This window comes from Mastomys coucha, unplaced genomic scaffold, assembly GCF_008632895.1.
Source record: "Mastomys coucha isolate ucsf_1 unplaced genomic scaffold, UCSF_Mcou_1 pScaffold3, whole genome shotgun sequence".
Taxonomy (NCBI): Eukaryota; Metazoa; Chordata; class Mammalia; order Rodentia; family Muridae; genus Mastomys; species Mastomys coucha.
The window spans coordinates 28,404,319-28,417,942 of NW_022196909.1; the positions used below are offsets into that span (position 1 = coordinate 28,404,319).

Here is a 13,624-nt window from a genome sequence, read left to right on the forward strand (position 1 = left end):
TCGAGACAGGGTTTCTCTGTGTGTCCCTGGCTGTCCTGGAGCACATTCTAGACTAGGCTGACCTTGAATTCAGAAATCCGCCTGCCTCTGCCTCCCAAGTGCTGGGATTAAAGGTGTGCGCCACCACCGCCCGGCAGTGTTGTAATTTTTTTTTTTAAAAAAGATAAACAAACAAGCAACAACAAAAAACAGGGTTTCTCCTTGTAGCTCTGACTATCCTAAACTCTGTATAGACCAGGCTGGGCTTACATTCAGGAGATCTGTCTGTCTCTGCCTCTTAATGTGCTGGCATCAGAAGCGTGCACCACTCTGCCCAGCTATTTTTGTAGGTAATCTTTATCTAATTAAATAATTTCTTTTCTCCCTAGTTTTATTTTTTGTTTTGTTTTCACTACTAGTGATTGGTCCCAGGGTCTTATCTGTGTTAGGCAAGCACCCTGCCACCGAGGTATAACCCAACCCCATTTCTAGTTGCTCTTCATGGACCTGTTGAATCATGATTTTTGTTTGTTTGTTTTGTTTTTCAAGACAGGGTTTCTCTGTTTAGCCCTGGCTGTCCTGGAACTCACTCTGTAGACCAGGCTGGCCTTGAACTCAGAAATCCTCCTGCCTCTGCCTCCCAAGTGCAGGGATTAAAGGTGTTCGCCGCCACTCCCCAGCCCATGATTCATGATTTTTATTAATTGTGTGTGTGTGGGGGGGTGCATATTCAGAGGCCAGAACAGAACATTGGGTATCCTTCTCTCTGTCACTCAGTGCTGTATTGCCCTGACACAGGGACCCTCAGTGGGCTAGAAGTTCAGTATTTCAGCCAAATTGGCTGTTGAGGAAAGCTCTCAGGATCAGCCTGATGTCCCTACTCCCCATCCTGTGTTCACAGCCCCTCATCCGACTGTTGACATGATGCCGGGGGTTCTGAGCAGTTCCCCGTACTGGCAGAGCAAACGCTCATCTCCTGAGCCGTCTTTCCAGCACCGGTTTATTTTTAAGAGGATTGTGTTGGTTAATTTGTAGTTTAATTCTTTGGAATTTAACCTCAAGTCAGAAGTTTTCTATCATTCTATTCTAGGCAGCATACCTCTGCATTTGTTCCTTCTTCAGGACGAATTTACTCCTTTGGTCTTGGTGGCAATGGGCAGTTGGGAACTGGTACAACCAGCAACAGAAAAAGCCCTTTCACTGTAAAAGGAAATTGGTTTTCTTATAATGGACAGTGTCCCCAAGATATTGGTAAGTGCTACTGTATTTAATGTGTACTACATATGTTACAGCTCTTATTAAAATGCTGGGCTTCTGCCTTTACAAGAACTGTAAGATGCATTATTAGTAAAGTAACAAATTACATGTATGGTGCCAAGAGGAGGAACATTGAGTTTATCTAGCCTGGGCTCATGGTAAGACCCCAAATGCTTGTGTGTATGTTCGATATATATCTACATGTATACATGCAGAGAAATTCTGGATAAAATCATAAAAATGTTTTTGTGGGTGGGTCATACAGAAACTCTGGTTCCAGTGAAAGGGGTGATTTGAATTGATGTCAGTACATAAAACAGGATTTCCTAATTGAATTGTTTTAAAATGAAGCAGTTGTGTAGTCACATTGTTTTGTAGCTGCTCTCTGGACCTTTTTTCAGTTTGCAAAATTAAAACCATATAACCATTTAAGCAGATGTACTGGCTGGTTTTGTGTCACCTTGGCACAAGCTGGAGTCATCAAAGAGGGAAGGATCCTCAGCCGAGGTGGTGCCTCCATGAGGTACAAGTGTAAGGCAAGCCCTTCCGGCCATTTTCTTAATTAGTGTTCAGCGGGGGAGGGCCCAGGGCCCAGCCCATTGTGGATGGTGCCATCCCTGGGCTGATGGCCCTGGGTTCTGTGAGAAAGCAGGCTGAGCTGGGTGAGAAGGGATCTACTACTGAGTTACGTCTTGTGATTTTTGGAAAGAAAACCTTTTTAACTCTTAAACCATCATGGTCTAAGCCAGATGAAACTTACTTTACTGTGGTAAGACAGGCCACTCAGCAGCTGAGAGAGCACTTGATACATTCCTAGAGGATCCAGGTTCAGTTCTCAGCACCCATGTCTGCTGCCCTACTCTGGCTTCAGGAAGCCTGATGGCCTACTGCCCTTTACAGAAGCACCACACACAACACACATGGGATACACACAAACGCACAAAAACAGTAAAACTAAATGTTTAAGCCAGTGGTGGTGGTACATGCCTTTAATCTCTGAACTCAGGAAGCAGAGGCAGGCAGATGAATCTCTGTGAGTTGGAAGCCAGGGTCACACAGAGAAACCCTGTCTTGAAAAACAAAATGACAACAACAAAACCATAAATCTTTAAAATTTTATTTTACTGTTACATATCTGATTACTTGCTGAGGATTTTTTTAAATGTTTTACTTAGTTGTAAAGAAGTAATCAAAGAAGTTAAAACAATTTTTCTTTCTTTGAAAAAGTTTGTATTTCTATAGCAGCCTCAGGTAATAATACTACCAAGGTTTAAAAACCAAAAAGTCAAGCCAAGCATGTTCACACGCACCAGTAACTACAGTGGAGGCAGGACAGTGTAAATGGGAGGCAGAGGCAGGTGAATCTCTTGAGAGATGGAGGCCAACCTGGTCTACAAAGCAAAGTTCCAAGACAGCCAGGGCTACACAGAGAAACCTTGTCTCAAGGAAAAAAAGAAACTCATTCCTGGCTACATAGCAAGTGTTAGGCCAGCCATCCTGTATGAGGCCCAGGAATAATAAAACAAGAGTGTCTCAAATTCGGAAATAGCTAGACATTAATTGAAATAGGATGCCTGTTTTAAGTGAGTGATACTTGAGAATGCAGCCCTTGCAGTTTTTATTTCGGAGAACAGAAGAAGAGAGAAAGGGGAAGACTCATGACCCACAAGTTGAGAACTTCTATTTCTTAGACACTGAGTGAAAATAGTTCCATGGTTTGCTGTTTTGAGGTATAGTCAGTCTTGAAGTGTTACCCAGGCTGGCCTCAGACTCTGCAGTTATCATTCTGCCTACCAAATGCTGGGATTGCAGGTGTGCCCACTTTACATTTATTTTCTTATATTTTCTTATATCTTTTCCAATAGTAATTACTGTTTTATACTATCTTTAAACAAAATATAAGATACAGATTAGAAAACAGTGTTGTGTGGGGGTTGGTGGTAGACTCTTTCCCATACTTGGCTATCTACACAGGGAACCTTCCAGAGGGGTAGCTGAGCCATTTCTGAATGAGAGCTTCATTCACTGTCAGATCTGCTTTGAAAGGTCAGAGCATCTAAAGTCATCTGGAGGTCCACAGCTCTAAACGTTAAAATTGAGGAGTCCTCAGCCTCAAGCTGTGTGGTAGAGCAAAGGTTCACAAATATGCCTCATGGTGCTTAGGCTGTGGGACTCCTTCATGTTCACGTTTGCTCAGGCTCATCCCCAGGAGTCAGATTATTTATTCCTACCTATTTCTTGTTATGGAGTCCCTGAATGAAGGGAAGGAAGCCTGATTAGACAAACTCTATGGCAAGTTTAATATTCTAGAAAATGTAATATGAATCTTAGAATCTAATGTTTTACATATTATTTTTATTGTAGGTTCTGAAGACTATTTCTGTGTCAAAAGAATTTTCTCAGGTGGAGATCAAAGCTTTTCACATTACTCTAGTCCTCAGGTACTAATTAATCATATAAATAATTAGTTAGCATCAAGTAAGTTGGAGTAATTTTAGAAGTTTATCTTCTTCCTTTATGTTATAGGTTTAATTGCCTGAATTTGTTTTCCTGCTCAAATCTACAAAATATTTTTTTTTCCCCAAAACTATCTGCTAAGTTTTTGTTTCTGGTATTTAGGAGAAATTGATTTCTATCTTCAACAAAAACAAACAGATAGATAATACTGGTTTTCAGCTTTGTGTTGTAAGTACCATCTCTTCCTCTGACTGATCTCTTTAATTTTAACGTTTAGAGCTGTGGACCTCCAGATGACTTTAGATGCTCTGACCCTTCAAAGCAGATCTGGACGGTGAATGAAGCTCTCATTCAGAAATGGCTCAGCTACCCCTCTGGAAGGTTCCCTGTGGAGATAGCCAAGTATGGGAAAGAGTCTGCTCATATATACACAGCCTTGTGAAGGATTGTCACTTAAATATATCATTGACTGTCATTTTCTTGGTGGTGGTTTATATGTAAGAATTTAAGTAGTTAGAGTTTCCATGTTTTTAAGATCTTAATTAAAAAGCTCTGGTCCTTTCAGACAGGTAAAACTGGCTGATGACCAACACAGTGTGGAGCAGCTGTTTTCAGATTCTCTTTAAACTGTGTTCCTTTCTTGCTTTAATGCTCCTTTTTAAAAAAATTAATACTTATATATTTTGCATGTATGTATGTACTGCACATAAGCTGTTGTACACATGTGGTGGTCAGAAGACAACTTGCAAAAGTTCATTCTCTTCCACTTTCATAAAGATTATTTGAAGATGAAGCCTGGTTTGGCGGTGCATGCCTTTAATCCCAGCACTTAGGAGTCAGAGCGAGGTGGTTCTCTATGAGTTCAGGGCCAATTCAGTCTGCATAGCAAATTGTAGGCCAGTCAAGGCTACATAGTGAGACTTTGTCTGATGGATGGATGGATGGATGGATGGATGGATGGATGGATGGATGGATGGATGGATGGAAGGAAGAAAGGAAGGAAGGAAGTTAGTTCTTAATTTTCTTGAATTTTCCTTTTGTGGTGGAGGGGGTTGTGAGTATATGTACAGATGTCTGTAGGTGTGCATTTACTTGTTCTGTGTACATGTGGAAACAGTACTGAATGTTCCTCCCATCACTGAGCACTTTAGTTTTGAGAGATGATCTTGGGCTCATAGCTCTGGGATTCCCTTGTCTTCAGCCTCCTACCACCACTGAAGTTACAAGTACATCCCACCCCCAGCGTTTCATGTGGGTCCTGGGGAATCCAAGGTCATTTCTTCACGCTTGTGCTCCAGACAGTTTACCAACTGAGCCAACTTGGCTGCTGAAGATGAAAGAAGATGAATGCGTTTATGCTTAGGTCAATGTTACTACCTTTATCTAGTATGGCATATAACCAGTCTTTATATTTAATTTTTTATTGTGTTTACTATAGTTATTTAATATATTTATTTTAATTATTATGGTTATTTAATTTTTAAGATCATGTCCTTTACTAAACCTGGAGATTTCTGGACTACAAGGCTGGTGGGCCTAGGGGGTCTTCTTGTCTCTACCTCCCCTGCTCTGGTCTTAGAAGCTCACATAGCCACTCATAAGTTGTAGGGGATTGGGCTTGAGTCCTGCTTACAAAGCAAGCAGTAATAAAGTCATCTCTGGCCCCATTAATTTTTAAATAACATAGTCATAACTGTATAGCCTAGGTTGACCTCAAGCTGTAGACTCTCCTGACTCAGCTTGTCAGATGGTCAGATTCTGCTCATGTGCCACCATACCCAGGTCTGAATTGTCATTTAAATTTTTATTAAAAATAAAAGGCAAATAGTTATATGTCTCATTTATTTTATTTTTAGTGAGATAGATGGAACATTTTCTTCATCTGGTTGCCTAAATGGAAGTTTCTTGGCTGTTAGGTAAGTGGCAATTCCTTGATTGACTGAACCTTTCAAACAAATTAAGTGGTGTATTAAAGAACTGACTAATTACTATATACTTGTAACAATCCACAATTCATACATATGTATAGTGTGTTTTGATAAGACAGCCTCATTGCCCTCCCGTCCCTCCTCCTCACTCAGCCTCTCTACTTTCAGGTCCTCTGTGTGTCTGTGTGATGCCCATGGAGCTTATTAAGTTACTTGTGTGAGCAGGCATGGGGGTTTACTTACTGGGGCCTGGGCAACTACTGAGTGCCTACTCACTGAAGAAAATGACTCTCCCTCTTTTTTTCTTTTTTAGCAATGATGATCACTATAGAACAGGTACCAGATTTTCAGGGGTTGATATGAATGCTGCTAGACTCCTATTCCACAAACTTATACAGCCTGAGCATCCTCAGATATCTCAGCAGGTTTGTTTCTAAGTGCTTGTGTATTTACTATTTAGCGGCTAGATTTTTACATGGTGTTTTATGTTTGCAGTTTAATTAACCTTGTGTTTCATGGACTTACATTATACTTCATAATAAAAAATTTAATGCCAGGTACAGTGGCACACGCCTTTAATGCCAGCATTCAGGAGGCAGAGGCAGATGAATCTCTGAGTTCAAGGCCAGCCTGATCTACAGAGTGAGCTCCAGGACAGCCAGGGCTACACAGGAAAACCCTGTTTCAAACCCTATCTCAAAAACAACAAAAAAAAACACAAAAGTTTTATTTTAAAGCACTTGTAGTGTAGATATTAAAGAGGCATAAATCTTTTCAAATGTTTGTAGCAGACTCTAAATAGTTTACTGATTTGGGAAGTTTGTTAATAGCTTTATTAGCCACTTTGATAGAGTTTAAGTAGATATCACAATAAAGTTGTTTGAAATTTCTTTGCAATGCTTAGGTAACAACATACATCACTGAAAGATGTTCATTTTATGTTTTATTCATTATTTTATGTTTGCCGTAGTTCTTGATTTCTTTTTTCTCTTTTATGTGTACATACGTGTGTGTGTGTGTGTGTGTGTGTGTGTGTGTGTGTGTGTGCGCGCGTGTGCATCTCTGAAGTACATTCATTTTAAATGAAGTAGGTTTTGCTTTTTGTCGAAATATAGGTGGCAGCTAGTTTGGAAAAGAATCTAATCCCTAAACTGACTAGTTCCTTACCTGATGTTGAAGCTCTGAGGTTTTATCTTACCCTGCCAGAGTGCCCCCTGATGAGTGACTGCAACAATTTCACAACAATAGCAATCCCCTTTGGTACAGCTCTTGTGAACCTAGAAAAAGCACCACTGAAAGTACTTGGTAAGAATTTTAGTATTTTTCTTGTGAAATGTTTTCTCCTTAAATGAAAGTGTTAATGAGTTCTCTTTTTTTGCTGTTTGAACATTTCCTGCTTGCTTATTTGATGCTGTTCTTGATGGAAAAGAGTTTTCTCTTTATTGGCTTTTATTGGATATTTGATTCTAATGTTAGAGTTGCTGAAGGCAAATCATGTTAAATAGTTTTAATCCAATATAACCCACAGAAAGTATTGAGAACAATTGAGAACTTACCCATATTTTTCTCCCTCAATTGCCTTGAGTGATTTTGCTATTAAAGAACTAAGAAGAACCATTGAAACTGAACAACGTTGGTTTCAGTCATCCTGAGCCCCAGTGTCAACTGCTTTCCTTCTAGTTCCTTCCCTTGCTAACTGCCATTTGTTTGTATCTCTGCTTATTCACAAGATTCCTGAATTTGCAGTTCAGTCTCTATTTTGTGCTGGGTTTGGGGCTTGCTATGGTTAATCCAGTGTTTTGCTTTTTTAGAGTGTGTGCTAGGCATGTGGAACTGAAATATATTGAAGTAATAAAATCACACAAAAACTTCAAGGATGAGAGTGAGTGAAAACAGCAGGAAGTGAGAGATGGGATGCTGGGGCTAAAGGAGTGGGCCAGTATGGACAAGTGAAGCCACATGTTGCTCCCAGTGTAGATGGGTTCATTGACTCTGCTATCTGTAGATAAGAAACAAAAATAAGACAGTACAGGTTACCGCTACATTGAATTTCTATTTTTGATTTCCCAGAGTTCTTTAGATATATAAATATGTTACTTCACAATATTTCAGTTTTATATATTAAGTTGAATAATCAAAACTAGATTTTTAAATATTTGAACAGTACCATTTTAAGGTATATTTTGTTGAAAAATAACTCTGATTGCTAAAACAGCTTAATAACTGATTTTTATATTAAGTATACCAATGAATTTTAACTATAATTTATGAATTTAAATATAATTAATGATGCCAAGAATGTGAATTTTATAAGCCTTTCACACTTTATTTTTACTTTCAAGAGATTTTTAGGAACAGTATCCTTTATGTTGGTAGTGAGGAAAGTTATCTATAAGCCCTAGAGATGTTATAGAAAGTATTGCTGTGATCATCCTCCTGAAATGTTCAAAGGCTTAAAAACCACTGCTCTAGAAGAAAAGTTAGTATGTTTTTTTTAATTCTGATTTTTTTTATCATTTTTATTTGCATGTTCACCCTTTAATAACAGAAAACTGGTGGTCAGTACTTGAACCTCCACTATTCCTCAAGATAGTAGAACTTTTTAAGGAAGTTGTGGTACATCTTTTGAAACTCTACAAGATCGGCATTCCCCCTTCTGAAAGAAGAATTTTCAACAGTTTTCTTCATACCGCATTAAAGGTTTTAGAAATATTACATAGGGTATGTCCATTAGTCCTTTACTTTTCTCTTTCCCCATTTCTACTAACACATTGATAATGTTCATTTTAACATTAATATTAGAATGGCATAAAAGATACATCTGAAAAAAATTTTGAAGTTATTAATAGTTTCTTATAATTTCCTATACAAAAAGTAATATATCTATACTTTGTAGCTTTGGATTTAGTTGTCTTTGTTAGGCATTTTTAGCCTACAATTGGGCAGAACAATAGCATATTAATGAATTAGAATTCATATGTTTTCTTGTAAAGAACCTAATGTGTTAATTTAATGATACATTATTTTTAGCTATAAGTGGTTATCATATAAAAGTGACTGGGCCCTTGTAATTATGAACATTTAAACATTCTTTTGGTATCAGGTACTAATGGCCTCAATCAAAGTAGAATGTTTCATTTGAAACAAATGACTAATTTGAAAATGAAACTCTATATAATTCATTAATTTGCCTATTGTTCTTTCCTGCCCTTTCCCCAGTGTAAGAAATAGTACACTTTACACTGTAGCAGTGCAAAGTCACATGAAGAAATAGAGTCCAGCTGTCTGATTAAAGATGGATTTGAGTCATCCCTGACAGTTGGTAGGTATATCTCTGTTATGCCATTTGGTATTCTTGAGTTGCTACTTAAATGAGACATGACCTAAGGGAGAAGCATGTGTTCATAGTCCATAGTAGACTGAAGGCTCCATATGAATACAGTCTTTTCCATAACGACTCCTTGCCCTTTCAGATGGTTGCCAAAGCAAGCACGAAAGGAAGTGAAGGAGGTAGATCTTCTCTGCATCAAAGACTCTCTGGGGACCGTTACTTTACCTTTGTTTTAGTGAAGTTCCTGGGTCTTTTTTCTCCACTACTTAACTTACTGAATTTTTTTGCTTTTGTATTTAGTCTTTCCAAGATTCTTAGGCAGTTAATTTCTCTTCTCCTTGTATGATTAAAGAGATGATAGCAGTTTCTTTCCAAGAAAACAGGTCATTCCCCAGAACAAGACTTTGTTGCAGAATATCAGGGCCTGGCGTGTGCCATGCTGCAGTTGTGAAGATCTTCTAACGTCATAGCAGGGTCTCGGCCTCTCTGCCTTTCTGTATACTTTCACCTAGGATTCAAGTGATTAATTGATGTGCTTCTTGTTTCTCGGATGAACTTTTCCCTACTGTTTTATGGCCTTCCTTCTGCAGCTGGACCTTATCTCTACACAATCCCACTTTTGACTCCTTGTCTGCTTACCCTCCTAAAGAACACTGCGTTTCTTTAGCTCTCTCTGTGATCTCAGGGGAAAGGGATGCCTGTAATTCCAGCAAGCTGGAAGCTAGAGTGGGAGAATCATCAAAAGCCAGGCCATTCTGAACTACAGAGAAAGGGTGGGAAGAAAGACTTTTAGAATCGTAGCTAGGACTTGAGTAACTGACTTGCCAGCTCAGAAACCTCTACTGAGAGCCCTATTAAGATTCCACCTTCACCTTTTTTAAGATTAAAGTTTTACAATTAGTTAATACTTCAGTTTTTAATATAATATATATTCCTCAAAGATTTGAGGTTTTTTTATGTCTTTTGTCCCTTTTTTCTCTGGGTATGTGGATTGAACTGCACATGCTACAGTCTAACCCTTAGGTTCTGGGGATAGGATTTTGTGGTATTTAGCCCTGGCAGGCCTTAAAGATCACAATCCTCCTGCTTCAGCCTCCTGGATCCTGAGGTTGCAGGCATTCTCTACCAAGCTTGGTTACAGAGACCTTTTTGATGGAGATGCCAGCCAGATGCTAGGATTTGCCTTCTAGTTAGTTCAAAGTTGAGATGGGATGGTATCTTAACACCTACTGTTTGCCAACTGTACTAGAAACTTCTATACATAATACATGAGAGCACTGTGCATATAGTATTAATTTTTAAAAAGATTTTTCTTAAAGTATACTTGGTATTGTCAATTTTTGTAAATTTAGAAAATGACACACACACCCTCCAAAAAAAAACCCAAAAAACAAAAAAACAACAAAAGTTACTTTGCCAGGTGGTGGTGGTACATGTCTTTAATCTCAGGACTCAAGAGAGGTGAATCTGAGTTTGAAGCCAGCCTGGTCTACAGATTGAGTTCCAGGACAGCCAGGGCTACACAGAGAAACCCAGTATAGAAAAACAAAATCAAAATGAAACAAACAGATAAAAAACACAAAAGCAGCTCAGCATTAACAGTCAGATCTGCTTCCCAAGCCCCTGCTGCTTTTCTTCCACGTTAGTATGTTAACATGTAGTTGGTAGCTGGAAAATCCACATGTCAGGTGGCTCCCAACTTCCTACAACTCCACGTCCAAGGTATCTAACAACTCCGGCCTCTGTGGACACCTACACTGTGCACACATAGCCTCTGTGGGCACCTACACTGTGCACACAGCCTCTGTGGGCACCTACACTGTGCACACAGCCTCTGTGGGCACCTACACTGTGCGCGCACAGCCTCTGTGGGCACCTACACTGTGCGCGCACAGCCTCTGTGGGCACCTACACTGTGCGCACACAGCCTCTGTGGGCACCTACACTGTGTGCACACAGCCTCTGTGGGCACCTACACTGCGCACACAGCCTCTGTGGGCACCTACACTGTGCGCACACAGCCTCTGTGGGCACCTACACTGTGTGCACACAGCCTCTGTGGGCACTTACACTGTGTGCACACAGCCTCTGTGGGCACCTACACTGTGCACACATATCCCCTGTGGGCACCTACTCTGTGCGCACATACAAATTTAGAGTGAGCTTTCTTTTATGTCTTTAGATCTAGAGATTTAAATTCTGTAGAGGGCATTTCGTCTGCTATCTTGGGCTTTGTATGGTGGTGTGTGTGTGTGTTAACTAAGGATTGAGCTCAGGGCTTCTTTAACTGAACTACATCTCTTGTCCATATTAGTACTGTGCTTGAACTAGAAATATAAAAACACATTTTAATCTCTTATGCTATTTCCTATCCATGTGATTTTGAATAAGATCTTTCTTTATTATATGCAAATGAACAATTACCAATAAAATATCACTCTGATAGTTTCTCAAGAATGATATATTGTTTCAATCACATAACATACATTTACTTACTTACTTACTTACTTACTTACTTGTGGCTTTTCAAGACAGGATTTTCTCTGTCTCTTTTCAGCCAGGATAACCCTGGCTGTCCTGGACCTCTCTCTGTAGATCAGGCTGGCCTCAAACTCACCAGAGATCCACTTGATCTGCCTTATGAGTGCTGGGATTAAAGGCATGTGCTACCACTGCCCGCTAAATTATATAACTTTTAAATATTGTTTTTGTATGTATGTGTTGAATGTGTGGAACACTGGCTGTCTGGCTTGATAACACACACCTTTATGTGCTAAGCTGGTCTCACTAGCCCTGAGTTAGGTCATTTATAAGTTGTTATACATTGTGAAGGCAGAGATTTCATAATTAGACTATTTGAATGGGGAAAAATACTACTTTCATTTATTAGGTTAGAAAGAAAATAGGTTCTTATTTGAAGTTGTTATATTTGAAAGCAGAATGATGGTGGAATGGATTTCCTCAATCTTTTCCGTTTTGTAGGGGTTAGTCCAAGGCCTTTCCCATACTAGACAAGTGTCTACCACTGAGCCATATTCCCGCCTTGGGATGCTTTTCTTAAGCAGCGCCTGGGTGTGCTTGGAGCAGTGGTCTTTCCTATGCCTCCATTTTGAGGAAAGCTTTGCTTCATTCTACTCTATTGTAAATAAGTACGTGTGGATATTTATTATCAGGAACGATTGAGTCTCATTTTCTACAAACTCCTTACCAGAAGTTGTTTTTCAAACAACTTAGGCCTGAAGGTGAGATGCCTCAGTGGGTAACTTGCCACCAAGCCTAATGACCTGAGTTCAATCCCTGGGACCAGCATAGTGCAAGAAGAACCGATTCCTACAGGTTTCCCCTAAGCACCTTGTACATGCTTATGGCAGGCGTGTGCACTCAAGACATGCGCACGGACACACACAAGTAAATTAATTAAAAAAAAAAAAGAAAGTATGTGTGATAGCTATGTACTTATTCTTTCTTTCTTTTCAGTGATTAACAACTAGGGAAGTTTCCTCAGTTTGCCCCATGACCTAATCTAGGAACAGGGAAGCCTAGAACAAGAATACTAGATTTTGTATTCACTGTTCATTTCAGGATGTGCTTGTTCCTCCCATACGTCATGTCCTTTGGAAAACTTTCTAAATGGAAAATATTTCCAATGCTCTAAATGGCATCATGGGAAATACCTTTGATGCTTGCTGTCAGGAATGGGTCTATAATCAGAAAAATAAGTTTACTGGGTAGTAATTGGGTTATTTTTGAATTCTTACACAGTACATTGTAGCAATACTAGTGTGCCAAAAGAAAAGGGGGCTTACTTGGTATGTCTAGCTTAGTAGCTATGTATTATATTGGTTTTCAAACATTTGAGATCAGGGCAGGAACCTTCAAACTGAATGGATAGAACATAGACATATTCGTTATAATTACCCCTTAACCAAGATACTGAATTATAATGTGAAATAAAAACATTGTAATCAGAATTTGTACATTTTATTTTGAATATTTTTAGAAAAAATTATATGCAGATTTTTTGCAAGTTATGTGATTTCTGTTTTTCCTTTGCAAATATTTATTGAGTGTCTACTATATGCTTGTTATTATGTTAGGTACTAGGGTTTAGTGATAAGGTATATAATTTAACCACTTCTTAAGGTGGTCATCTAGAAAGAGTATGTATGTACAAATAAGTGAATATTTATGATAATATAATTGTTAGATAAAGAAAAATATAATGTATCCACAGAGGGATTAAAGAAGGCTTCTTAGAGAACAGTTGGCTACTCTGTAAGATAGCTTGTAAGTATACATACCATATAGAAAGGTGAGAGTGTGGTGTGTGTGTGTGTGTGTGTGTGTGTGTGTGTGTGTGTGTGTGTGTGTGTTTGCAAATTTATGTGCAGTTCTTTTGGATTACTCTTGTGAGCCAGGCATCGTTCACAGGCCTTTAATCCCAGCATTTGGGAGGCAGAGGCGGGCGGGTCTGAAAGTTTGAGGCTGGCATTGTTTACATAGTGAGTTGCAGACAGCCAGGCCTACATAGACAATGCATCAGGAAAGCAAAACCTTCTGATTAGTCTTCAGTTCAAATATGAGCTGGGTGGCTTACAACTTTAAACCCACACTGGGAGACAGAGGCAGGTAGAATTTACTGAGGTAAATTCAAGGCTAGTCTGGTCTACAT

At 39.2% G+C, this 13,624-nt stretch overlaps 1 protein-coding gene across 8 annotated transcripts in view; it reads left to right on the forward strand.

The window, feature by feature from the left end:
- Herc4 (HECT and RLD domain containing E3 ubiquitin protein ligase 4) overlaps window positions 1-13,624 on the forward strand; it is a 71,855-nt gene that overhangs the window by 35,053 nt on the left and 23,178 nt on the right. For 6 of the 8 annotated variants that reach the window (XM_031348317.1, XM_031348319.1, XM_031348320.1 and 3 more), the window contains 7 exons: window positions 1,070-1,230; window positions 3,601-3,677; window positions 3,971-4,095; window positions 5,550-5,609; window positions 5,935-6,046; window positions 6,737-6,926; window positions 8,170-8,342. In XM_031348317.1, coding sequence (XP_031204177.1) covers window positions 1,070-1,230; window positions 3,601-3,677; window positions 3,971-4,095; window positions 5,550-5,609; window positions 5,935-6,046; window positions 6,737-6,926; window positions 8,170-8,342 — 898 coding nt within the window. The remainder of the gene's footprint in view (window positions 1-1,069; window positions 1,231-3,600; window positions 3,678-3,970; window positions 4,096-5,549; window positions 5,610-5,934; window positions 6,047-6,736; window positions 6,927-8,169; window positions 8,343-13,624) is intronic. The other 2 variants (XM_031348323.1, XM_031348324.1) reach the window with 1 other exon arrangement.